Genomic DNA, 27,654 nt, shown 5'->3' with positions numbered 1-27,654 from the left:
CCGGAAGAGCGTCCGTATACAAAATAGTTCCGATGTACTACATTACACGGAACCAAATACGTTCTATTAGAACTGATTATCCTCATATTCCTCACAAAGGTGGCTACGTCATTAAGTAAATTTGATCACTAAAATGAAATGAAATGAAATGAAATGAAATGAAATGAAATGATTCATAATTCATATCAGTATTTGCTTCAGTTTTTGTGTGTTTTTTGAAGAAAAAAAATGACAGAGGCCATTATTTTAGGAGGGTGACATTTTATTTGTTTGGTTTACAGCCTCACGGTGTCCAAAATATGGCCTGGGGACCATATGCCTGCCATCCACTTTTAAGCAGTCCACGTGATATACTAAAAATGACATCTGCTACTAATAAAAAAAAAAAATTTAACTGGAGAACTTTTCGGAACATCCAAAACTGCAAGTGAGTTGTTTGCAATTAAAGAAGGACAACATTTCTTTTCATAAGACTGTGGTCAAAACGATTCATTTATACAAGCAAAAAGCACTTTCTGCTCTGTGTCAACTGCCAAGGTCCAAATTGTGAACGTATACAATTCCTAAATAACTGTTTTAAAAATCTTCATATTACAACAAATGGCTCCCATTTTGCTTCTGAATGCAGAGAAGGAAGGAATTCAACTGGAGTTTGTTTTTTCCTGGTGGGTTACAGGGTCTCGGCCACCCAAAATTTTTGAATCCTTAACATTTGCCTGATAGAAAACTGTTTAGGCAGCAATTTTTCCAAAAACTGTGATATATAATTATAAACAATATGCAATTTCTTGATTAAATTTGGTGTGTGTGATAAATATATTTCAAAGTGGCCCTTCATTTCTTCTGTATGTGGCCCTCAGAGGAAAATAACTGCTCCCACAGAATATTAAAATTTTAGTTTCAAATAATATTTTTAAGTCATGTGCCATTGTAGCTTACACATCTGTGGCGAGACACTGATAGACAACTCTCGAATTTTTTTCAGTGGGTTTTCTACGTCTTTGCCCCACATTCCAAACACATGCATTTTAGGTTCACCGAAGCTGACTAAATAATTTACAAATAAATATAATCATAAGTCTTTCTTTTTTTTTTACAAAGTTATTTTATTATAGAATGATCTTATAACATTCTTGACAACTTTCAGCATATCGACGTCTTGTTACTATTTACAGAACAAACATCTCCTTCAGTGACCACCTCTCAAGTCTGTTAATCTATATACACAATAGTTCTATGTTGTCTTCAGACAAAAATACAGCATAGATATCCAGTTTTACTCAAACATTCTATATCAGATTTATTTCACAACGGCCTGCTGATATTAATAGCTGCATACATTTCTATATTACAATCAAGTCACATGAAGTGCCGTGTTAATCGTCAAATAAAGACATGTGCTGCCTTCAGCCCGAGTGGAAGAGGCGCTCATACTCGTTGAGGATGAACTCCACAATCTGATTCTGGAAAACCGTGTGCATGGCGATGTTGGCTGCCTCTGCCTCGGGTCGCAGGAGCGTGGGCCCGAACACGATGGCCACGTTGTGCCCTGTCATGCGGTTGTCCTCGCCACACTGGATGACCCTGACGAGACAACAAATCGAAACAATGAGATGATTACGCTAAAAATCCCGTAGCATGAGTTGACTATATGACAGCGAGCGAGACGTGAAAACAAAATGGACGCTGACCTCCGTAAATGTCCAAAAAGAAGGCTCATGGTGTCGTGATTTGGGTCGGGGAGAGCTTTGACCAAGTCATAAATGTTACGCCACTTTATGTTGTAATCAGAAAGTTCTGCAACAACAAAAAAGTACAAATACACTCACTAGGCACAACATTAGGAACATGGAAAATGAAAGTTCATTAATTAGACTTTATTTAAAAATATAATAATGCTTGATTTTGAGGTATTTATTTCATGTTTATTATCTCAGATTGACACTTAATAATCAAAGTACAGGACACAGCATTTTCTTCAAATAAACTAAATCACACACGCTTATTTTATTTTTATCATTTAAAAAACTCAAAAATCTTGTTTTGAAGTTGGGAAAAAATAAAACCATGTAGAAATGGCGGAAAAAAATATTCCGTAAAGTCTTTTACCAAATGTTTGGCCTTCTCATTGGGCTAAATAATGAAAATATTCTAAACAGCATTTTGGAGGAAAACAAAATTGTTCTAATGAAATAAGAATTAGACAATAACGTTACAAATAATTATAGACTAATATGTCATATTATTGCATTTACAAGTGACTAAACTTGTTTAACACTTTATATTTTTTAAGCAAAAATGTCATTAAAAAAAACAAAAACAAATATTAATTCCATTAAATAAATACTAATATTTATTTAATCATAAAACAAATAGTGTTAAAAATATTATAACCTATTTTCACTTAATTAAAATCCTGCTTTTGAAGCGCAAATTCACCACATAAATAATCCAATAACAAATAAATTATATAAATATTTTTGTTGTATCATACAACTAAAGAATTAAAATTGAACATGGAAAATACATCTTTAAAAAACAAAACACAAATTGTATCACATAATAAGACTAATTATATACTAAAATAGGAAAGTAAGTTTTTAAAAATGGCAATAAATAATTTAAAGTGAAAAATAATTTAAATGTATGTCCTTATATCATGTAGCTAAACTCTTTCAATATTTATTTCAAATTTCTCCAAAAAGTTCGTCTTACTGATGGCAGCGATGAAGTCGTAAAACAGGTGGAAGGGGAAAAGCGGCTCGGGAAGCTCGCGGAAGAACAGCTTCAGTGCTCCAGTGAGGACGTGAGCGTCCTCCCACTGGCCGTCCTCAAGGTCCAGTTCGTCTGTTGGGAAGCACAGCAACAACATTGGGCTGGGTGATAAATTAGCTCATCAGAATATTTTTTCCTATTACATTGAGCAACGGTACATTCTGTCCGCTTTTGTATCATTGCTTGGGCAATTCTTCAAATGACCGTTTCTCCATTCCGATGTAGCGACTGGTGACCTTTGACAGCATTTGACCAATCAAGCTGAGTCAGACAGTCACATGACATGACCGCTAGAACGAACAATAACAGCGTCATTGTTACCGTGGTCTGCCTTGAATCGCAGTTTCTGGATGACGGCGAGGTTCCCGCTGACCCTGTACAGTCCGTCGATGTCCAAACCTGGAAGTCAACGCCTACATTTAGTCGGTCGGCTGATTGCTGGCAGCTGTGTTAGTCAGTGGGAGGCGGATGCATTACCTCTCCTCTCCACAGCATTTATGCACTTCTCCACAAAGCTGGGAACGGTGGTCCGCTCCTGCGCGCAAAGCGTGGCCAGGTGGCAGCCGAAAACGTTGTCTGCAGGCAGGACAGAATTTAAATCAAACTAGTTCCGGAGGATCACTTCCCCACTCGACCACTCGACCCCGATGCAAGTAGACTACAGTAAATAACTCACTGCACCTCGTATGTATCCTTTCTCCTTGACTGCCTGAAGTGAGGGCCGCTTCATGAGGAACTTCATCAGCTTGGTGCGAACTTTCTTTGGGTCGGTTTCGCCGCCGCTGGTGCTGGTGACGCTCGGCCTGGAGGCTGACAAAAAAATATATATATATAAATAAAATTGTAGCCATGTACGACTTTCTCATTGTAGCTGGAGCTCACCCCTGTGCCAGTCGCTGGCAATCTGTGCCTCTGGGGCGCTGATTTTCTCGTACAGGTTGCTGCTGTCCTCCTCCTCGGAGTGGTAGTCCTGGTAATCCTGAAAGACAAAGAACACGAGAGACGATTACACGGCTACGTCACCTGTCATGTCATGTCAAGTCCTGTTGCATGGCTATCATCACGCTTTTGCTCCATGAAGCCCAAGATACATGAGAATCAGATTAGCTCATTTTATTTTAACCAGCAAGACAGTTAAAAACGTGACAAATTGTGGGGCATAAACTAATAATAATAGTCACAATAATAATAATTATAAAATATTCAAAATGTTAAATGGAGAAAAAAATCTTTAGAAAAATATCTTTAAAAATAAATATTACGGTATATAAAAATTACGTTACATAAAATGATTAAAACATATATTACAAATACAAAATAAAAATATTATTAAATACAAAATATTTACCAAAAATGTTTGAGTCAACAAAACACTCAATACAAAAATCAATGGACAAATTAGTCTAATACATTTTTTTAAATAAAAATATGATTTAATCTAACAATTTTTTTTTAATGAAAATATATTTTAAATTCAAAAAGGTCAAATCAAACTAAAAAGTGACTACAAATACATACATTTTTAAAACAAATTAAACAACAAAACATTAACAGTAAAAACATATTTTAAGTATTTCTATTAGTTTAACATTTTTCCCCACTTTTGTTAACAAGAGTATGAAAACCTAGAAAAAAATGTATTGTACATTAAGAACAGAATTTGTGATTAATCGTGAGTTAACTATTGAAGTCATGCGATTAATAACAATTTTTAAAAAAAATTGCCTGATGCCCCTAATTTTTAATAATCTTTTCTTTTTTTTCAATTATTATTATTTTTTTTTTAATATCTAGGTGTTCATACTCTTGTTAACAAAAGTGTGGGGGGGAAAATGTTAAACTAATATAAATAGTTTAAATGATTTTTTTATGCTTATAGACGTCAATGGCAGCGAATGAGTTAATATTGAAAAGCAAAACAAAACCTATCAAAAATATTTTAAACAGAAAATAAAAAGATTGAATTAAAGAAATGATAATAAATAACACAATAGGAGTAAATATAAAATATTGAATAGAAATATGAAAAAAACAAAAATAGAAAATGACAAAGATTCAATCATAAATATTTAATACAGGAAAAAAAAGTTGAATTTAATTAATATAAAGAAAAATATGACATTGATACCAATAACATAATATTTCGGTGAGGACTTACCAATTGCCGTATGGTATCCAATAATACTTTATGCCAGTCGGTGATGATGCTCTCAGTATCGTACTGGATCAGAAACTCGAGACCGTTCTTGCTTTTTAACTGAAATAAAAGTGCAAACATCAATTAGCTCAAATTTCATATAATTGTGAATGAAATAGATGTGAATGTACCTCTAAAACATTCTTCTTGCTGGATTTATCCTTCGACGCCCAGCTGATCTTGGCGCCTCGCAGGTCCACCGACGTCTCCGGGACGATCTGATTGGTCTTGTTCTTCGAACGGAGAAAAAAAAAAGTAAGCATGGACAGAAAACGGGTGGTGCCGCATTCCTGCGATAAAAACGTCTGTCAACTCGCGGCAGAGGCTTTTTTTTCATCTGAGTCACATGGACAAGAGTTATTATCATTTCTTGGGAATCATAAAGTCAGATCAGTTTGTTCAGCTGTGCAATGGCCTCGTAAACGATGTGAGAAAAAAAAAACGCAGCTACCGAAACTCCTGGCGATGTCGTTTTTGGGTCTTTATGGAAGGTCAGCGTGCCTCCGTGCAGCACCGTCCAGGTCTGGGCCCAGTTTTTCCTGCATGAGCACAGCCAGAGCGCAGCGTGAAACCAGACACACTCAAAGCAAAAGAAAAACGTTTCTCGAATATGACACCCCAAACCTGAAGGGAAAGGTATGACTCACCTGACTTTTTTGCCATTTTCAGACACTTTTGTTTTGTTCAGGATTCCTGCCTTCTCCAAGTTCGGTGCCTGAAATCCAACCAGAGACTTCTTTTTCAGGACAGGGACAGTAAGTACAAAAGCTGGTTAACATGATCTCTTACATGAACATGTGGGACAAACCGTGAGCAAAAATGAAAGCCCGATACCACAATGACAAACTAGAATTTGTGTCATGAACTCATGATGTCATTATAACACTACCAGCCATTTTCACTGAAGCAATCCCATTCGCTCCCGGGCTGTTTTACTGGTTTTTGACGTATTTTGCAAGGCCCACAGAATATTGTGTTCTAGTGCTATAAAAACATGGAACCTACCAAAAGAAAGATTCGAGCCTATTTGTATCTGTTTCCGTTTTGCAGCAATTAGCATTAGAATATAGCTAAGTTTCATCATTATTCACAAATCTGTTTAAAACTGTGGGTAAAACAGCTTGTTTGCAACATGGCCCTGGTTGATCTCTTATACTCTGCAGCCACCTGCTGGCCGTTTTTGTAATTAATACCATTGCTTCACCTGTTCTCTGCAGTTCAGAGGCTGCATCAAAGCCTTCTGTATGCTCTAGCATAAAAAAACGTAAAAATAAGTCTTTGGGACATTTAAAACATTTAAAATAGAACGCATTTATACATTTTCGGGAGCAAATGAGTTAAGCAAGAGCAAAATTGCAAAATGGTATGGAAAGCTCTCAATAGACTTACATTTAAAGTATGACTCTAGGTGCTTAGTCGCAAATTGATTTTTGACTTAGATGCTGACGCTCAATGATGATGAATTCCAACATGCTCCAAAATACGACCAAGTGTCACATATTGTAGTTTGGCGACCTCTATCGGACATCTTAGTGAGCTAACAGGTCGATAATGATGTTAGCTTTTTTTAGTTGACAGTATGTCAATTTAGGCTTTAAGTGAGGCTGTACAGTACACGTTACGTCTTTACATGGGACACGAAGGGTTGAGGTTGGAAAAAGGCTCAGTGAGATTGTAGTAAAAAACATGTCATCAACACTAAAACAATCACTGGCCAATGAGCTCAGTCAGATCGGCACTTGTCTTTCGACAAGACACACCTGGTTCGAGTCCCATTAACTCCATTTAAGGTTCATGGCCGATAGAGGTCACTAAACTACAATACGTAACACTTGGTTGTGATTTGACACATTTCAAAACGACCTATTTGGTCGTTTATTGTTGGAGGACTGTCTCATGAATTCTTACTAAAAATAGTAAGCAGAGCAATAATGGTTGGTTGGAAGTGATCTAATAAAAATAATTACATATAAATTATGTTTATTGGAAGTGGGCAAACATTTGTAATAATGTAAAAAAGTTACATTGTGCTTGCAAAATATTCATTTTAATTTCAAATGTCTTATTTTTATGCTATTTATAATTAACTCATTCACTGCCATTGACGGCTATAAACGTCGAAAATTAATTTCTATTAGTTTAACATTTTTTCCACTTTTGTTAACAAGAGTATGAAAACCTTGAATTTTTTTCATTGTATATTTAGAACAGATATAAAATTTGAGATTAATCGTGAGTTAACTAGTGAAGTCATACGATTAATTACAATTACAATTTTTAATTGCCTGTCGCGGCCTTGAAATCAAATCCGATTTTCAACCCTTATTTTAACTTATTTGACTACAACCTCTAGTGCGAAGATCACAACAACAAGGTGGTTTATGAATTAGCATTAGCACACCCAGCGCTAGCCATAGATCAATACTCCATGATGATCTATGGCTCTCATATTAACAACCCACATTATAGCGCAGCCACCTGGATGTCAGGTAATAAGGGGTTTTCCAGAGTTGAAACCCAGGAGCCTTCAAAGGGCACAAAATACGTTGTTAAAAAAAAAAATAACAACGCACGGTTCATTTGGCGCCGAGTCCCGCCGGGATACTCACATTAGACTCGGGGGAGTTTCCCGTGCTGGAGCTGTCGCTGCTGTAATCCGATGTGGTCCTCTGGTGGGTCGGGACGAACCTCTGCCAAGAGACCAATGAGAGCACAGCGTCAAAATGTGCACTTTAATGTTTACGACAGCATTTATGGTGATTAACTCGTTCACTGCCATTGACGGCTATAGACGTCAAAAATGAATTTGAACTATTTCTATTAGTTTAACATTTTTTTCCACTTTTGACAAGAGTATGAAAACCTCGAAACAGATATAAAATTTGTGTTTACAATTACAATTAAAAATTTTAATCACCTGACGCCGCCTAATTTTTAATAATCTTTTCTTTTTTTAAATCACGTCAGTCTATAATTTTTTTAAATTGTAATTAATTGCATGACTTCCATAGTTAACTCACGATTAATCACAAATTTTATATCTGTTCTAAATGTACAATATTGTTTTCTAGGTTTTCATACCCTTGTTAAGAAAAGTGGGAAAACAAATTTAAACTAATGGAAATAGTTCAAAATAATTTTTGACGTCTATAGCCGTCAATGGCAGTGAATGAGTTAAAAAGGAAAATGTGGTCACCATTTATTGAAGAATTTTGGAGAAAAAATATGTCGGAAAACTTATGACTGACCGTTTCATGAAAATAATCAAATCAATATAAACATTATTAGTATTTACTGCGTCGTCTTGGACCGAGGCAAGCTGTGCTGGTGCTATGCTTTGTCTCCAGTTCTTGAAGATGACCTCGTCGGCCTCCACGCCGTTCTCTTCCTGGGACAGTCCCGACGACGCAGGGACCGCCTGCAGGGGGCCGCCTTGAAAGGTTGCACTGACATCGGGCAGGGTCCACTGAGATTTGGAGCCATCTTTTTGATAATAGTAAGTCTGGCCCAGGTCGTCCACAGACTTAACCCACTGTAATGAAATACAAATGAGTCATTTGCGGCAAGGGTTTGGTCCCTATGCCGTAAATCCAATCTACCTGCTCTAGCGTGTGCTCGTTGATGAACACCCAAGTGCCGTCGGGCTCCACGCTGAGGCTCCAGCCAGCAGGCGTGCTGCGGTCCAGGCTGGCCCGGGGGATGATTGCCCGGCTCACGTGGGAGAGGTCGTATTCCCTGGAGGACGCGGGGGGCCCCATGGACAGGGGCTCCTCGTCGGGATCAGGTCCATCGGCACCTGCCGGGTAATCGTCCGAGTGGTAGTCTTCTTCGGGTAGCTTAGGCTGGGAATGTGAGAGGAACGGAGTTAAGAAACCTTAACCCCCAGTTTCTAAACCCAGAGGGCAGCCATCTTTACTGTCAAAAGTCATTTGACGCCAAATGAATAATAAAAAAAGATGTCTGGAGCAGCAAAGCTTTTGAACATTGTGATATTAGAAACAGTGTGTGAGTGTACTGAGGGGCCCAAGAGCTAATTAGAGCTGCTCCATAAAATAAAATTAGGCAGCATCCAATGCTTTGAGATTCATTTTCTTCTACCTTTCGTCTTCCGTTTTTGGATTTTTTTGGGGGGGTTGTAATTGTTCATACTTTGTTTTTCATGTATTTTTAGACTTTTCTCCCTTTCTGTCAAATTTCACATTTTTAGCAATTTTACGGAGATATGATGATTATTTTTTGACTCTCTTCTTCGTTTTTTGGACATTTGATGGCTATTTTTTATTTTTATTTCTGCCCTTTTTTGCTCTCAATGTTCTAACATTTTTGGCAATTTTGTGGACATTTTATGGTAATTTTCGGTTTAACTTTTCTGCCTTAAAAAAACATTCTGACTTTTTTGGGGCAATTTGGTGAACATTCTATAGTAATTTTTGGGAATTCTTTAGTTTTTGGACATTTTATCAATGTTTTCTTTTCTGCCTTTTAAAATAAGTTTTATGACCTTTTTTGGGCAAATTTGTGTACATTTTTATAGTAATTTTCTGCCTTCTTTTATTTTTGGACATTTTATGGTTACCGGTACTTTTTGCACATTTTCTTTTCTGCCTTTTTTTTTGTTGACATTTTTGGCAATTTCATGGACATTTTATAGTAATTTTCTGCTTTCTTTTTGGACATTTCAAGGTAATTAAAAAAACTTTTTTATCTACCATGCATGTCTTTTTCTGACAACTCCAAAAATGTTTACTTTTTACTATCTAAATAATTCATTTAAAGAATATTTTATCTTAAAAAAAAAAAAAAGTAAATAAATCAATAATTTCTGTGGTTGTGGCTCCAGAGCTGTAGGTTGCAGACCCCTGCCCTAACCACTAACCATAACCTTTTCAATTAGTCATTTTTTTCTAGTCCAGAAAGTCAAAACAAGGACAAACATCTCATAGAGGACTGGAGTCATGTGAACTACTGCTGTATGTTTGTCAAACGGGAACGATTGGCATCACTCAAGGGTTAAATCCATTAAAAAGGAGGCTGCATTAGCCGTCTTCCCCTGAGCGAAGCTAAAACTGGAAGTAGAGCAGCCAGTCAGGCCCTCACCGACTCGTCCTGGTAAAAGCGGTGCATGTTCATGGGCTCCATCAGTGGCGGGTACGGGCTGAGCGGCTCCGGTGGATCCCAGGACGTCTCCCCAGACATAGCGTTATAGAAGTAGGCGCACCCGCTGCGCTCATCCACTAGCTGCTCCCAGTCTGACGTCCACGCCGGGCGGGAGGCGGTGGACAGGAAGTGGATGGGAGAACGGGAGGGTGAGGGGAGAGGCGGCTCGGGGTCACGGGGCGATTCGGCGAGGGTTTTTTCCCAGGTGGTATACCCCGTGGCAGAGTGGTAGTAGTAGTCCTGACCACTCTCCGGGTCAAAGTGCACCTCCCATCCGTCGGCGTCCTGGTGGGGCGGCGAGTCAGTGTGGTCTTGGCGAAGCTGAGCTACGTTGGCGTAGATGGGCGCTTGTTTGCTCTCATCGTCCACCTGTGGGGGCAAAAAATGTTGGCTTTAGATCAAGCACTAAAGCTACATCTCTTGACCTTACTCGTGACCTCGGATTTGATTTTAAAATTAAAACATTGTTGGAGGGCACTATAATGATAATATTTAGCTTCTAATGGCTGTATTTTGAAGGAACAAAAAAATTACACCGTTACATAACCTGTACACTGACTACTTTTCATTGTACAAATGTCTGCCGAAATATGAGTGTGTACTCATGTTTGTGAGATACTATACGTTATAGCGGTGTGCCCAAAAAATCGATTCTCATAAGAATCGCGATTCTCATTTAGTGTGATTCAGAATCGATTTTAAATGTCCCAAAATCGATTTTATTTAAATTATTTTATACTGTCTTCCCTTTGTTTGTGTGTGCCTTTATTGGGAGCGCAGTTCATGTTGTACCCGATTTGGCCACTTAGGGGCAGTGTGGTTCCACGCGGTCTAATACACTGTTAGACACATTAGAAAGTAGAAGGAAAAAGTCACGAGCAAGTTATTCCAATAAAAGCTGTTTTTATTTATTTGTTTTTATAGTTCTTTTGAGTGATAAAAGTGCCGCGAGTAGAGCACTAATTAGCATTAGCGAGTCAGACGAGTAGATCATTACGATTCCTTGAACATCTATAAATTGAATCAAAAATCATTGTCAATCAAATCATTTAGAAGCAAAAATCTTTCTTAATGGAAAATCGATTCTGAACCGAATCGCACACCCAAAAATCGGAATCGAATCGGGAGACATTCAAAGATTCCCACAATAATACAAAAAAAAGTCCTGTATTACTTTCTTAAAAGGGAAATTAACCCCAAACTTTCCTTTACGACATGTATTAAAAGTTGCCCCACTAGTCTAAATACAGTATTCTGATTATTATTGCATTTGTGGAATATAAATTAAGCAGTAAATTCCACTCCTTTTTATCCATCTTATGGTCGGCCATTTTGCCACTTAATGTAGTGTCGACTGAAAATGACATCACAGTTGATCAAGGCTCAGGTAACCAATCACGCTTCCACTCGCGAATGTCACATGACCAAACTCAGCAAACAGGTGAGCGGTGATTGGATGTTACCTGAGCCCTGAGCAATTGTGATGTCATTTTCAGTGGACAGCAAGTGGCAAAATGGCCGCCCTCTCACATGAATAAAAACGGGTGGATTTTGCTGCGTAATTCATATTTCACAAATGCACTGTTAATCCGAATATTATTGTAAATACACTTTTTGGGTTGACATACAGTACTTATCAATCAGCCCTAATACAGTGCAATAATTGTGAGATATTATCAGATTTTGGTGAAGATATCATTTTTAGTTCATGAACATGTTTTTTTTTTAAGAAGAAAAAAGACATCGGAAGATAAAAGTAGAGTCAGCTCACAGGAAGTGCCCCACGGAAGAATCACACCACAAACAGAAAGTGCTCCTTCCAATATCGCCACCACAGAGATATTTCAATTTTCTTTTTCAGTTAACACAACAAACTTATAAATCTCCATAAACACACACACACACACACACAAAACCACACAACTCATCAGGGACAACAACCAACGGCAGACAATCGGCGTGCGTTTACCACATTTTCATATCCCTTCAAAGATTTTCCAAAGCATCATTTGAAATGGAATATTTCCTACTTTAGAAGAAGTCTTCAACACATCATATCAGGTGTCGACTCGTGTTTGCGTGTAAATTTAACAGCACAAAAAGGCTCATGTTATGTTGCAACAGGCTGTGTTGTCAAAATGGTGAAATGGCAACCCAGGCAGCTTTAAAGGAGACATCGTGCATTTTTTCCCCACCATTTAAAACGGTTTCCTAGCGTCAAAAACATATCTAAGGAATGCTTTTGGCGAAATACCCCAACATTCGAGAAGTTGAAATGTATTTGCACAGCATATTTCTTGCCGCTATAATTATCTTATTTGAGGGTCTTGCCGGCGCCATCCTGCTGGCCTTCAGCTCACTGATCTCAAAGAGCCCACCTTGGTTAAATAAAGGTTAATTTGACTCATTAATTTTTTTATTGGATCTCTTTGGGCATTTATTTAACTCATTCACTGCCATTGACGGCTATAGACGTCAAAAATTAATTTGAACTATTTCTATTAGTTTAACATTTTTTTCCACTTTTGTTAACAAGAGTATGAAAACCTAGAAAAAAATTGTTATTGTACATTTAGAACAGATATAAAATTTGTGATTAATCGTGAGTTAACTTGAGAAGTCATGCAATTAATTACGATTACAAATTTTGATCACCTGACGGCCCTAATTTTTAATAATCTTTTGTTTTTGTTTTTAAAAAGAAAATATTATTAAAAATAACGAAACATAATAAAAAATTATAAAAAATATGATTTTTTTTAAAGGATTATTATTATTTTTTTAATAATTAAAAAAAAAAATTATTAAAAAAAAAAAGAAAAGATTATAAAAAAATTGAGGCGTCAGGTGATTTTTTTTATTGTAATTAATTGCATGACTTCAATAGTTAACTCACGATTAATCACAAATGTTATCTATTCTAAATGTACAATAATTTTTTTCTAGGTTTTCATAAAAAAAAATGTAACTAATAGAAATAGTTTATCGCCGTCAATGGCAGTGAATGAGTTCATGTGAAGGCAGCCTTTAGGAGTGTGGCGCAGCTCATGGCCAAATACAAACTCCACCCCTAAATCGGCAACTTAGCTAGAAATTATAATAACACAAAGCTAATACTAATCGTTGTTAACGCTGCAGCTCTGCTTACCTTTTTGCTTTGACATGATAGTGATAAGGAAGTCATGTCAAAGCGGTTCTTTTGCACGGGAAATTTGGCAGTCTCTGTCTTGCAGTCAGTCGATACGACTAAGACTTGCTCATAGAGACATTTCCCAAAATAGGCACATCACTAATAACATATTTGGTTGGATAAGCACTTGACAGGTAGGCACTCCAGAAACTCAAAAATGCAAGGGGATTTCCTTCCAAATTGTCCACGTGAGAGCACTTGCCACATTTAAGGTTCAGACGTTACTCTCCAAAACACACTTCTGCATCGGACTTTCACTTTTCTGCATCTGGCGTCATCAAAAATAAACACATTTCTGGCAACTTCCCATGTCAAATGGAGCTTTGCACACTTCACGCACAGGAGTCTAAAAGTAGTACATTAAACCTAACGCGCGGGTTTTAGTCACCATCTTGCGCTGCATAGAGACAAAGCAGGAAGCAGGCTTGATTGTCAACAAGTATCAAAAAAATATAGCACATCACAAAAGTAAAACTTTCAAGGCTTCACCATCAAAGCTCACGACACCTACCTGAAGCGATGCTAGTGACTGGGCCAGTCCCCGCTGGGCCCGGTGACCCGGCCAAACCCCGGTATACAGGTCCACCATGTTTGCCTACAACTCGCCCATTAGAGATGAAGCCGAAGAGCCAAAATATTATGATAAAGACCGTCGGGGCAAACGAGCAAAGTGCATCCGTGACAGACAGAAAGGAGAACTGCGAGCAACTCAGCAGGAAGGGTTGGAGTGGGCGTGTATGTGTGTGTGTGTGTGTCTGTAGAGAGATGGAGGGTAGAGGGTAACTGTCTGTGAACAAGCACAGAAAATGAAACCAGACAGAGCATGTGCGGCTTGTTTGTACTGATAAACAGTAGGAAGTAGGGCTGCGTAATATGGCTGTGTAATATAGATTTCATATGAGTTTATATCAATATATATATTTTTTTTACCTATTTAAAGTAACAAAGTGATTTAAAAAAAAATCACATTTAAAACAATTACATTGATTAAAGATACTAATAAATAAAACAACTATCAAGAGGAAAAATACCATTCAAAATATCTTGCAGTAAAATGAATTTTCAAAGAAACATTATAAGAATCAAGTCTGAAATTCACTTTTTTTTTCCTCCCTATTTAAATTGTTTGACTTCCATTCCAACAACTAATGTCATTGTTCTGAAAATTACGACATTTGTTCTTGAAATAATATGGCTTTTTTCAAATTATGTTTTATTCTCAACAATAAGATGAATTTTTAACATAACATTGTGAGTTTATTTGCGAAAATAGGCAACTTGAAAAAAAAAAACAATTGTCGCTTGTGGCTTTTACTCACACTTTATAAATGTGCATTACCGCCATCTACAGGACTGGGGTGGAACAGTGTTGCCAGGATATTGAGGAAGTGTCAGTATTGCTCTTTGTCTTTACACTCATATGATGTTAAAATGTTACTTCAAAGGGAAATATTTGCTTATTTCAGTTGAATTATAGAGTGTTTTAACTCTTTAAACATGACAGTTAGAAACGTTAATGCAAAATGTAGCTGTATTCGATAGTAAGTTAATTTCTCTTAAATCTTTATAACACGATTACATTTGACTTAAAACATTTCTCAAATTGATAACTGAGTTGATAAAGCTTTTACAACAGTAAAAATTAATCATTTTTCCATTTAGTGCGTTTTTTCAGTTAAAAAAAAAAGTATTTGGTGTGGACTAGCCGCCTCCTGCATGTCGTTTCAATGGGACCTGATTACTTCACCACTTTAGCAGGCATGCAGTCGCACAATGGGACACCCATTTGGGGCCCAAATCACGCCACAGCGCGCACACAGTCGGGCTATTATTGAGTCCCCCTGGCTCCCTCCCCCGACACCACCATCTTCCCTCCACTCACATCACATTTCTCATGACCCAGAATCCATCAAAACGCCAGAGATGATCCATGTGAATGACATACAACACCCCCCCCCCCCCCCCGTCCTGTTTTTTGTGACTGCCTAAGACAGCTCATGAACACATTTGACAAAAGTCAAGCCATTGGCACAAGGGGGGGGGGGGGGGGATCATGCGATCAACTAGTACTTCCTGTAACTGCAAGGGGACCATGACAGAAAATATTACACATGCCTTCCTTTTCTCGAGTTCCACAAAAACACTCATGTTTAAAGAGCAAACTATTAAATATAATCACTTTGATTCCAGAACCACAAAATTTAATTAAAAACACCCCGGTTAGGGACTTGTGAGCACAACATATGTTCTCGCAGGTGGGTGTCAATTTGTCAAGTCTGGAAAACGAATCAGAAATGATGACATGAAATGATTGACATTTCTTTAGAAGGCCGGAAAAAATTACCCACATTACCCACATCTTATTAGCTAGTACGCTATTAGCATTAGCAACATATCAACTCTTGATTGCTGATTATTCAGATTTTCCTGCTCTTGTTGCTAGGCAGAATTCGTGAGGGGCTCCGCTGCCCCAAATAGCAATAAAAGGACGAGAGAGAGAGAGAGAGAGAGAGAGAGAGAGAGAGAGAGGTGTGACAGGGCAGGAAGCTCTGACAAGACCTGTTGGAGCAGTTTTGCAGCATGCAATGTGCTGAAGTGTTACAAGTTGAAGTTACATTCATACAGTACTTTTTAGAAATTTCTTATCAACAAGTACTGTAACTCCACCCATTTTGCCACAAAAATTGTTTGATCCACCCCCCCCCCCCAACTCTACTCAACTACTCTAATCATCGAGGCTTGTACTCTTGCCTACCAGTCACATTAAGTAGTTTGACAGCGTATCCCTACCTTTCTTAAACAAGAATATATAGAACATGTCTTCAATTTGACCACTCAATAGCAACACATGATTATCATTACCAAGGCTCATTTCTACATTTAACCATAGGTCACTGTTTATGTTGTTAGGTAGGAGTTAGCTGACATTTTTTTTGCTAATGTGCTAATATTAAAAGGCAGGGGTGCTACTGGCTAGCTCACTGACTGGAATGCCCGTTATTATTAAAACATATATTTTGTGTGCGTACTGTAAAAAGTCAAATTCCTAACGCCCCCATTTCAAATGTGCTCTGGCACCTCTAAACTTCTGATCCTAGAATCACCTGATTGGTATTATGTAGCATTCACTTAGCATAGCACTTTCCTGTCCTGCTCACGTCCGTTGCCATTCACGTCAAAATATTAATAACAGCTTTTCAGAATGATGCAGTAGTGCAGCTGTACTGTAACGTTCCTGAGCAAACACCCGTCAATCAAGACGGAGCATTATTATTTCTGTGGAGGTGCTGTAGCGGGTGTAGCTAATGTTGTGTGACAGGTGAGCTTTCCACCATCTTGTGAGAAGTTTTTTTTGTTTTGTTTCTTGAAAATGTGGAAGAACTTTCTCTTAGAAAATCATCTACATGATACTCAAAAGGATAAGTCAAGTCAAAAACTTTCTTTACAATAATCTGTTTGTATGTGCCCTCACTAGTCTTAAACACGGATTCTGATTAATATAGGGAGCAGCCATTTTGTTGTGTACTGCCACTTGCTGTCGAGTGAAAATGACATCACGGCGCCTCAGTTAACGCGTGCCATTCAAAATGTTCACAAAAATACATTAGTAATTAACATGAATAAACGTAAACAAGTAATCCCTCCAATTGTGCTGCGTTTTTTTTCCTCGTGTACGGTTATACATGTGACATTGGGTCAATATAGAGATACAACACTGCTTTTGCTACATATACATGAACACCATGTTTTGGGGCAATGATCAATGTCATTTAAAAATATATTTTCCCCTTAAAAACAATGTGAAAATACACAACGCACAATAAGTTAGCGATATCAGGCTTTTGGGTGAAATTTCATGAAAAAAAAAATGAAAAAATATGCTGTAACCAGATGTGACATTTGATCTTCTCTGAACTTCAATGTTTCAGCACGTTCTACATAGTTTACTCAAGGAGCTGAAGCCTGAAAGGCAAAAATCACAACGCACTGCCTTTCTGTGACTCTTCCAGTCTCTCTCTAACAAGTTTGCAAATCCATTACCAAAAAAAAACATCATATCGCAGCATGAGCGGTGGTCACCAAAGCACAAGAAAGTGAATTTGGACTTTCTGAATTGCCACTCGCTCCCACGTACGCCCTCCCACCTTCCCTTTTGCTCCCTCCTGACGTCACCATGGCGACGGCGCTCCATTAGACGGGGGCTATGCTTGGCATGTTGACAGCAAGGGTCTCATTCATTCACACACTTAACACACAAGCCTCAAAATGCCAGATTGTGCACACACACACAGACAAAGACGCTGACAAAAAAAAAGTCACCTGCGAGCCTTGACGTCACTTTTTTCCCCCGGAAACAGATTTGAATCCCCTCACCTGCTGTTCAAACAGGTGACATCCAACAACTCGACTGTTTAGGGTGACGGCAGCATGTTCCTGGGAGCAGGAGCAGGAAGAGGAGGAGGACGAGGGTGCACGTTCGGGAAGCTGCAGTTTAGTTTGGGCGTGGCGGCCGCCTAGTTTAACTCCTTCCTGACAGCCTGTCAGCCAGCCAGCCCACTGGACCTGTTTGTCACCTGTCACCTGCCAAACAGCTGTCGTCGAAAAGCTCTCGCGGCCAAGACGAAGACTACCTTCCGAAAACTAAACAGTGGAATACCCCGTAAAAAGTCTTGCAGTCGTAAGTGAATCCAAACACTCAATAAAAAGGGGGGGGGGGGGGGGGACTCATCAGTTGGTGTTCATGAATGAGAGGCTCCTCCTCCTCCTCCTCTTCCTCCTCCTCATTCACATGTTGATTAGCTGGTTACACAAACATCTCCTCAGTCCTCAGTCACACCACCTAAACTCTCAACGCACCACTTAATTTCATTTAAATTCTGTTGAAAAATAGCACTACAGTTTTATACTTTATAAACGCACACATTAACTCATTCACTGCCGTTGATGGCTATAGACGTCAAAAATAAGTTTAACATTGTTTCCCATTTTTGTTAACAAGAGTATGAAAACCTAGATTTTTTTAATTGTACATTTAGAACAGATGTAAAATTTGTGATTAATCGTGAGTTAACTAGTGAAATCATGCAATTAATTAGGATAAGAAAATTTAATCGCCTGACACCCGTAATTTTTATTTTATTTTTAATCGTGTCGGCCAATTAAATGTTTTTAATTGTAATTAATCGCATTACTTCAATGGTTAACTCAAGATTAATTGCAAATTTTATATCTGTTCTAAATGTAGAATTAAAAAAAAATTCTAGGTTTTCATACTTTTGTTAACAAAAGTGGGAAAAATGTTAAATATAAATAATTCAAATGAATTTTTTACGTCTATTGCCGTCAATGGCAGCGAACGAGTTAATGACACTTAGTGACACTCTCATTCACTTAAACGCCCATTGTGCTGCTCATTCTATTGTGTGTGTCTTGTGTACTTTCAAATTATGCAATACCTTTGTCCTACCTTTTGTGTTGCAATGATGCCACAAGAGAGCGGCGGATCCTCTTCGTCCGTTCTGACAGTCATCTCCACTTTTCCGTGTGGTGCATCTCCTCTATCGTGCACGCTTCTTTCAGGTGTCACCTCAGCTTTGGCGCCACATACACCAAATGTGGAGAACCGGCAGGAATCGCCTAAAGCCTCACGGGCCACCGTCCTCGCCGTGTATGCATCGAGCTCCCGGGGCTTGTTGGTTTCATCCTTCTTGGTGCGGACTTGCCACCAGTGTTCGTTGGTCCTAGAGAGCAGGAAGTAGGTTTCGTCGGGCTTGATGGACAAGAGGCGGCCTTCGTGGGTTTTGTACTCAAACTCAGGTTTTACTGACACCTGCTCCATATTTTGGTAACAAGTGTTGTCAGTCAGGGAAATAGCATCCAGACCATGAAGCTGGGGGAAAAAAAGGTATAAGATAAAGGCACTGATGTAGTCATTAGGGGCCAGCCTATTACAAGCCAATTAGCCTTTCTAAAATCTGTAAAAAAAAAAAAAAAAATAATAATAATAATAATAATAAAAATTTAAAAACGGTCGATTTAAAAAAAAGTTTTTTTTGCACAATATTAGATAACTATGACAATCAAACATTCCCCCACCCTGAAAAAAAATTGGCCGATCTCTGTTGGAAATAAATACTAAAGGAAAGAGCATGGTTAAAGTCAAATGGTCTACATGTAATTCATATCTTTAAAGTTGTAAGTGTAAAAGTACCGAAAGAGAAGTTATAAATGTATTTTTTTAATTAATCAGTTTAGAGTTTTATGCTGCCAAATATCGGCATCAGCCCCACAAAATTAAAAATCGATATTGGCCGGGTTCTGTGATTTTGCAGGCATACGCATAAGTAGCATCATTCTGATCATTAGCACCCCCACTGGCTCATACAAAATGTTTCTATGAACTACTTAGGCCCTACGGGATTTTTACATGTTCTTTAAAACACTTGTGATGTAATCTTGCTTAAGATACTTTCTTCCTATGAAATGAGACGGGTTTACAAAAGAAGCAATACCGGCGGTTTAAAAATCCGCTAAATTGGCACACTGGCACTAGGAAAGCAAATCTGTCAATACTTTTACAATGTAACGCGGTATAAATGCTACCAAAAAAAGAAGAGAAAAAAATACTTTTACAATGTAACGCGGTATAATACTACCAAAAAAAGAAGAGAAAAAAAACACGTGCTACACTACACCTCAATTAAACAGATCTCAAAATTTAAAATACACTGCTGGGGAAAAAAAAACTTGTGTTAAAGATGGTCATATTCATTTTTTTAGGTGGTAATTGGTATTAAAAAATTAAAATTAAAAAATAACCACTGCTCAAGATTTTACAAGTCGTTTTTTAGATGTACATTTGTCAAGTTCATGAGGTCATGTCCGGCGTTTCCGAAAGACACATATAATGTAATTCAAAATCGAACATAATTAAAAATAAATACAAACGTATTATGACTCCCATTCATACACATCAAATGAGAAACACCGACTTGAATGTAGCTTACTTAGCTAGCGTAACTCCGTACTCACCTAACAAGGAGACTAAACAACAAATGGTCAATGACTCAAACCGATTTGTGGTTTAAAAATGTGTCCTCTGACTCGTCCGAGAGGATGCCAGTCTGCTTGTCCCAAGCACTTCAAAAAACAATTCCAGCCACAAGTGGGAAGTAAGAGACAACTTCCCGTTTTGTAAATATAACGCCTTTTGCACAGCCGCATTGCATGTAACACATCAAGGTGAGCATCACGTGCCATCATAGTGTTTGTGATCGAAAAGACACCAGTATGTACTTGGGGTGGGGGGGGGGGGGGGGGGGGGTATACCGTCGTATTTCTTCTTTTAGTGTCGGATGGCAGGCAAAAATATTACACTAATCACTATTCGAATTTTGGCCATGTCATTTTATTGTTTTTGGTAATGGCACACATTTGTAAAATTACAAAAATCCAATCACTGAGAGTCAAGATCAACTGTTAAAGCAGCAATGGCAGTGGAAACTTTAACCAGTCACCAGGATAATAACACAGACAAAATGGCAGTTTGTGAAAAACCAAAACAAACAAAAACATCAATAGTATCTGATAACACACTTCAATGCTTTATGTAAACAGTAACTCTTCCAATAACTTCAACTTCCATGCAGTACTCTTTAAAAAACAAAATTAAATACAATTACAATTCAAATACACAGATTGGTATTTCTTCCCTGATGTTAAAATCAAGTTCATTCTAAAAGCAATGAACGGTTGGCATTATACGTGTATTGGTCCTTTTGATTCTGTAGTCATCTGTTACAGTATAAATATATGTAATACTCTGTTAGAAAATAAGGCAGGTGTCTTTTATTTAAAATACGCTTTTAGGTTGTACCCCAAAGAGCGGATCAGTCATTGTGCTGGTTTTTCCCTTCAATCCTTACACACAAGGGCTGCGGCTCGATGACTTCCAGTTAACTTCTTTTTTTTTATAAATATATCAAAGCCTAAAAAGACAACAAAAAGTGTCGGCGTGCAGCTCGGCCCTGTCATCATCATCATATGGCCTTGACGTCCACCATGCCGCCGTGTTGGGAGCCCTGCCTGATGCTCTTAATGCTCTGCAGCTTGCGCCCATGCAACGTGAAGCGCGACCAGGCGGCCAGTTGCAACAAGGCGCAGGTGATGGGCACAAACACCAGCATGTGGAAGCAACCCAGACGCAGCGGTGGCGACTCCCCGCCTGAGGCGTCGTCCACAACGGAGTCCTTCTCCGGTTCCCTTTGGAAAATATCGTAGCCTGTGGAATACAAACAACACTGTCAGGGATTTGGATTATGACAGCGTGGGGAGTGGTTAGTAGGGCTGAGAAAAGCGGCATTTAAAAACATAAACAACACAATAAAAATAAATAAATAAAATAAAAAATGTCTCCCTACCAAAATCATTTTTATTGATTATTTTTTTAAATAGAAAAAGTAACCGATAACATTCAATACCAATTTAGCTTCATTTTTATTTTATTTCTCTTGATATCACAAGCCTTGAAACAGTATTTTTTTTTCCCAGCAAATTTTTCTTTAGGAGTAATTCGCATCAAATTCCACACACTTAATAGAAATAAGTCACCTAATTACGTTTTTTGTGCTTCCTGTAATGCTCTAAAAATCCAGAAGATGGCGCCAAAGCCCTGGATATAGTAATTTCGTGTGATGGAAAGACTATGTTGAAGTGATACACCTCCACTGACATGTTGGAAAGTTTTTGCCTGGTTGTTAACGGAAGTTCCGGAGAGACTTTTTGGTGCTTTTTTTTTTTTTTTAACAAATCATTTTTAATAAACGTGTGTATGAATCACAGTTTTTGGTATGACAAAAAAATAATTAATTGTTAATTAGACACGCAACAAGTTATCAACTGTCAAATTAATCAACAATAATCGTTTAATGGCAATGTTTAACTTAAAAATGTCCAAATTGTATTTCAATACTAAATATTCAGATTCAGATTAGCACAATGCAAAAACAACACTTAACGGCAATTAAGTGTGATAAGTACTGTAAATGGCTGCCACACTCACTGGCACCTCTTCATCTTTAATTAGACCAAATGCTAAAACCACTTAAGTGCCAAGCCCTACGATGACATCCCGTACCTGTGTAGGCGCACAGCACCCAGGTGCCGATGAGAGGTGCCAACGTCTGCCCGGGTTTGGTGAACAGGGCGACCATGCCGAAGAGCAGCGCCGACGCCGCCTGCTGCCGCCGGTTCACCACAAAGTCCTCGTCCACCAGGTCGGAAATGACCAGCTTCAACAGCTTGCAGGTTCCCTCCGTGAACACTCGGTTGCTGGCGGGAAGAGACGAGGAATTACAGTTAAACGCATGTTAATGTGGTATATGAAGGCAGTGCAGTGCAGTACTGTACACACACACACACACATCGCCAGAGGTCTGGATGACTCATACAGTGAGTAAACAGAGCGCACCTGGCAATGAAGATGCACAGCAAATAGACGTGGTCGGCGCCGGCCAGCAGCATGGCCACGCTCAGTCCCAGCTTGAGCAGGAAGAGCCAGCGGATGACCTCGTAGACGCCGTGGCGCTGGCACAGCGTCAGGAAGTATAAGTTGTTCAGGTGCGGCGCCACGTACGAGATGCCTGCGTGAGCAGAAACAAAATGGCCGCCTTCACATCGTGTGAAGCTAACGGAGAGCGATTTGTTTGGGTTTTTGGGGGGGGGGGGGGGGTTACCGAGGAGGATGGAGCCTGTTGAGGCGGAGATGTTGTCTGACAGCAGGTGCTCCAGGAAAAGAGGGAAGAAGTTGTTGTTGAAGTGGCAGTGAAACACCTGCACTCAACACACAGACAGGAAAAGCACATTCTTAATACTGCAATGGTGGAACACTTCCAAAAATCAACAATTCACAAAACTATCATATTTAAAAATGATAATGGGATCACCTGGAGGAGGTTCATGGAGACAAACCACATGAAGTTCCTGTGCCTGGAGAGTTGCTTGATGTATTGCCGCATGGTGACGGGTCGCTCTGGCGAGGTGAAGGGGGCGTGGCCAACACTGAGCCTGTGCGATACAGCAGCATGAAAACGATGTAAGACGTGCACGACTAAAGTCCCCAAGTTGTTTTTTGGAGAACATACTCTTTGAGCGTGTGCACTTCATCCAATCTGGGGCGAACTTCTTTTTGAAAACTTTGCCGTAGCAACCGTGAGACCACAAAGAAGCCCAATGTGGAGAAGGCGGCGAGAGTCACGCAAAAGACGCGAAAAGCGTAGAAGTCCTCCTTGTCCCAGAAGGAGTAGGACAAGAAGACGGAGAAGGAGCCCAGGGCGCTGAACACCGAGCAGTGGAAATTGAGACGCGTGCGGTCGGCAGCCGACACGGCCAAGTCGGCCATGAGGGCGCTGTGGTGGAGGTCCACCATGGTCAGGAAACCGTCGTAGAGGCACAGGCACAGCAGGAACTGCAGGCCCGGCCTGGCCCACGCCACCCAGAAGGCCAGGAAGGAGAGGGCGAAGAGCGGCCCGCTGGACGAGAGCGCGTGGAGCCGCTTCAGGACCACCTCTGGAGATGTCACCTCGTCTCCGTTCCTGCACGGCGGCAAATCAATCGGTCAACAACATGGCCTTTGGAGGAGATGACAGGAGGATGCGGACACTCACTGAGGAGAGCTGAGGAAGCTGCGATCGCTCAGCCAGCCGAAGAGAGGATCGTTGAGGCTGTTCCACAGCAGGAACACCGTCTGGAATTACACGCGTTCTCAGAGGACCAAAAGTGACCCAAAAAAAAGTAAATTAAAAAAATAATATTATTTTATTTATTAATGTTTAGGCTCTATTTATATATTTATTTTTGTTGTGTCTTTTTTTCATAATACGGAAGACCAGAACTGCTAAAATAAAATAAAATAAAAAAAGTAATTTATTGATTGATTGATATTTAATTCTGTTGATATATTTTTGTGTTTATTTCCACATTTATTTATAATATTGCGGTCCAAATCTGCCAAAATAAAAAAAGTAAATTAATAAAAGTAAAAACAAATATAATTGTATTTGATTTATATTAATTATATTTATTCATCTATTTTTGTATTTATTTATAATATGGAGGACCAAAAGTGCCCAAAAAATAATACATAAAGGTAGAAATAAAACCAAATAAAATGGTATTTATTGATTGACATTTATTTTTATTAATATATTTATTTTGATTTGAATAGTACAGGTTTAGCTGTATGGCATCGCTGCCTGTCACACCTCCTCCAGTGCACTTTGAGGTCAGCTATTTTATTTATTTATTTCCAAATTTAATCATAATATGGAGGACCAGAATTGTCAAAATAAAAATAAAAGAAATAAAAGTGAAACTAAAAACAAATACAATTTTATTTATTGATTGATGTTTAATTCCGATATGTATATATATATTTGTAAAAAAATTGTGTGTAAATTTTCAAAAAAATTTGTATTCATATATTCTATGTTTTTATCTCCATTTACATAACCTTTTCTGTATGAATTTTTTTTTAATATTGATTTTTATTTTCACTTTATGTATTATGGCAGTTTTAGCATACACACTCACCTCTCCCAGCCAAAAGGAGACTTTGTCGATCTTGTAGACGGACACAAAAGTGTCCACATAGTAAAGCAGAAAGACATTGTGAAGGATGGAAGTGAAGAGGGTCAAGGAGCCGTAGAGCACAGCGGTGGGGATGACGACGATGCCGCCATGCCAGCAGTCTGCCGCTCTGCGGCCCATTCTTCCTTTCCCCACTCCGTCACTCAAGCCCCAGCTGGTCACCGCCTCATCATAGCCTGCAATGAAAGGGGGGGTTCGTTTTAGCGTGGCTAGTTTGCCATTAGCGTTTGGTAGAAAGTTGTCATTTCACATACAAACCCTCAAATGTTTTTGCAATGTACTAGAGCTAGGGAAATTTGGTCAATAAAGTAATTTGGAAAATGTTCAACAATTTAGTTTGATGAGGTTATTTGTCAAAATGCAAGGCCTTGCTGGCAATTTTCTCATGCAGTTCTCCAAGGCAACCTCAGGAAAATATTCTCAGCTTGGAAACACATACCTCATCTAGCCCTTGTGCCAATTTACCATTATGTTACCTTTGTAAGCAACTATATTCCAACCTTCAGATCTTTTTTATGCAGCAATAATGTATAGAGGTATCATCTACTTGCCTCCTTTTTCAGCAAGCCAGACAATTACCTGGGGCCCCAGTGGACCGCTGACATTGGCCCATATCAATGACAAAGCACTGCTCAATAATTTGCAACGTGTCGTCGATAACTCCTGCTTTGGGCCCCTTACTAGCTGCCACCAGGCACCTCATATTGGTCCGTATCAACACAACTTACTGTAACCAGACACAGCAATGACATGTTGGGAGTCGGAGAGCGCTCTAATTGGGGCCCGACGAGCAGGTGTGGTGGACATGCACTAGCAGGACAACAAAAGGGAGCAAACTTGTCAATCACAGCATGCAAAAAATAAAAAAATTAAATCAAGTGTTAGGGGGAAAAGTGTTATGTGTGTCTGCTACACAAGAAGAGCTGCAATGCCAGTTTGTCCCACCACCAAGCATCAGAAAAGCTTACTGTACAGCCTCTACTAAACAAGTTAAGACAAAACATATACACACATAACAGGAATCCTATACATTATTCCGCTGTCAAGTTTGGTCTGCCCACTGATACTAATTTGTGTTTGGAACAGATAGAACCATATTAATGTATATACAATCACATTTCATTTATGTCATATTTCCCCCCAAAATACCCTTAACAAATGTACCATCGTAAGGACAACTATGTGATGCATTATTGTCCTGCTTATAAAAAAAAAAAAACTTTTGAACACCTGTTGGAAGCAAGGAGAGCAGCTCAAGTAAGATAAAGATAAAGCTAAGCTAATTCGGCGAAAAGTGACACAAACATGGCCAAACTGATTAAAAAAAAAAAGGGATAAGCACAAGCCCTTTTGGCTACTTTTAGAGCTAACACGTCAACTCACAGTCTGTTTAATTACAAGAAATCAGTCATGTTGGGCAAAATGGGTAAGTGGCTAACACCAAATTAGCGATAGTTAGCCATGAAAACATGTATCAGGCTAGCAGGTAAACCGGAAGCGCATAGAAACATTTATCGTAAAAGAAAATAGATACATACGACGGCGAGACGTTAACGACGCCCAGTAGATGAACTGAGCTCACGGGGAAGCTATCTTCGAGGGTCCTTGTTCGCTTGTTGGTCGGGGAAAGCCGTCGTGTCCAGCTCTTGAGATCCAGCAAGGAGGCCGGGTGTCCACGTCATGTCAACCCCGGCAGGGATTCTCGTCGCCGGGACGACCGCGGCAGATTTGCGGTGAGGAGATTTTCCAAGCACGGCGATGGAGGCGGTAGCGCTCCCACGCGGCCGTGTCTTTGAACTGGAAGTGGGGTTTTCAGTCACCCTTGCTGCAAAAGAAAATAGTTGTGAGGGAAATACAATAATTATGTTTGAGGATCGATCAACGCCCCCACATTACTTTTCGAATTTTCTTATTTTTAAATCAACAAAAGCAAATGTAAACGGTTGCTGTTGTTGTCATTTGGTTGTTACTCCAGCAGAGGGCACGCGTCACCCATCACAACTTTCTAAGGCACTTTTCCTAAACTGAGGTACGTGGACCCTAGTCCCGCAAAAATAATTTCTAATACTGTAGTGTAATTTATAGTTATACTGTAGATTTTTTTCCAAACACATGCACAGGAACAGAACCAAGCCTTAGTTTTTTTTTACAATTTGTGCTCACAGTTTTGCACATATTTTTCAAATTCCAATACGACAATATAAACGCACGTATACTTTGTTTCGAAATGCGTAGTAAATAAATAGTCTGATTAATGCTCAGATTTTCTTGTCCATATTGTATTTCAACGCTACTTCATGGAGCGGCAGCGCAGTAGCCGAGATGCATTCTGGGATCTGTAGTTCAGAGTCATTGCGATCTAAAAGAAACCACAATTTTAAGTTCTCTTGGGAGTTTAGTTGGACATATTTAGTTATTTACGTTAAAAAACAACAACAACTGAAAACTCTATAATAAGAGTGGTGGAAGCAACACTAGCGTCTTTTAATTATTACAATGACAGTAAATTGCCTAGCTTAATCTCCAATAGAGCATAGTGTGGACGATTTTTGCATGTCACGCATGCCACTTTGTATGTTTATGTTTTTCTCTCTCTCTCTCTCTCTCTCACTATCTCTCTCTCTCTCTCTCTCTCTCTCTCTCTCTCTCTCTCTCTCTCTCTCTCTCTCTCTCTCTCTCTCTCTCTCTC

At 39.0% G+C, this 27,654-nt stretch overlaps 2 protein-coding genes across 5 annotated transcripts; both read right to left on the bottom strand.

Moving 5' to 3' along the window:
• Window positions 1-288: 288 nt before the first annotated feature.
• Window positions 289-20,522, bottom strand: arhgap27 (Rho GTPase activating protein 27). Of its 3 annotated transcripts, none has more exons than XM_086064907.1 (17): window positions 20,352-20,522; window positions 18,787-19,209; window positions 10,070-10,498; window positions 8,572-8,814; window positions 8,268-8,504; window positions 7,582-7,662; window positions 5,620-5,687; window positions 5,424-5,511; window positions 5,104-5,205; window positions 4,934-5,032; window positions 3,658-3,754; window positions 3,457-3,585; window positions 3,253-3,351; window positions 3,097-3,174; window positions 2,716-2,847; window positions 1,692-1,797; window positions 289-1,584 (listed from the first exon to the last, which is right to left on the bottom strand). In XM_086064907.1, exons 2-17 carry the CDS (start codon window positions 19,156-19,158, stop codon window positions 1,407-1,409), a joined length of 2,538 nt encoding a protein of 845 aa, XP_085921033.1. In that variant the 5' UTR covers window positions 19,159-19,209; window positions 20,352-20,522; the 3' UTR covers window positions 289-1,406. The 3 variants fall into 3 exon arrangements, with proteins under 3 accessions (XP_085921033.1, XP_085921035.1, XP_085921034.1); XM_086064909.1 differs by having other exon boundaries at window positions 290-1,584; window positions 18,787-19,060; window positions 20,352-20,520; XM_086064908.1 differs by lacking the exons at window positions 18,787-19,209; window positions 20,352-20,522 and adding an exon at window positions 13,831-14,029 and having other exon boundaries at window positions 290-1,584.
• A 183-nt stretch (window positions 20,523-20,705) lies between these two features.
• slc68a1a (solute carrier family 68 member 1a) lies at window positions 20,706-26,692 on the bottom strand. Of its 2 annotated transcripts, XM_086063674.1 has the most exons (10): window positions 26,504-26,692; window positions 25,694-25,775; window positions 24,909-25,141; window positions 23,984-24,063; window positions 23,462-23,911; window positions 23,264-23,384; window positions 23,054-23,150; window positions 22,789-22,960; window positions 22,456-22,649; window positions 20,706-21,600 (listed from the first exon to the last, which is right to left on the bottom strand). In XM_086063674.1, the coding sequence occupies exons 2-10, from the start codon at window positions 25,770-25,772 to the stop codon at window positions 21,359-21,361; spliced, it is 1,668 nt and encodes a 555-aa protein (XP_085919800.1). In that variant the 5' UTR covers window positions 25,773-25,775; window positions 26,504-26,692; the 3' UTR covers window positions 20,706-21,358. The 2 variants fall into 2 exon arrangements, with proteins under 2 accessions (XP_085919800.1, XP_085919801.1); XM_086063675.1 differs by lacking the exon at window positions 25,694-25,775 and having other exon boundaries at window positions 26,504-26,691.
• Between the last annotated feature and the right edge of the window lie 962 nt (window positions 26,693-27,654).

The sequence above is a fragment of the Leptonotus elevatus genome, chromosome 20 (assembly GCF_054856555.1).
Source record: "Leptonotus elevatus isolate MCC_2025b chromosome 20, RoL_Lele_1.0, whole genome shotgun sequence".
Lineage (NCBI taxonomy): Eukaryota > Metazoa > Chordata > Actinopteri > Syngnathiformes > Syngnathidae > Leptonotus > Leptonotus elevatus.
The sequence above is the reverse complement of the archived record's forward strand: the minus strand, read 5'-3'. Positions and strand labels throughout refer to the sequence as shown.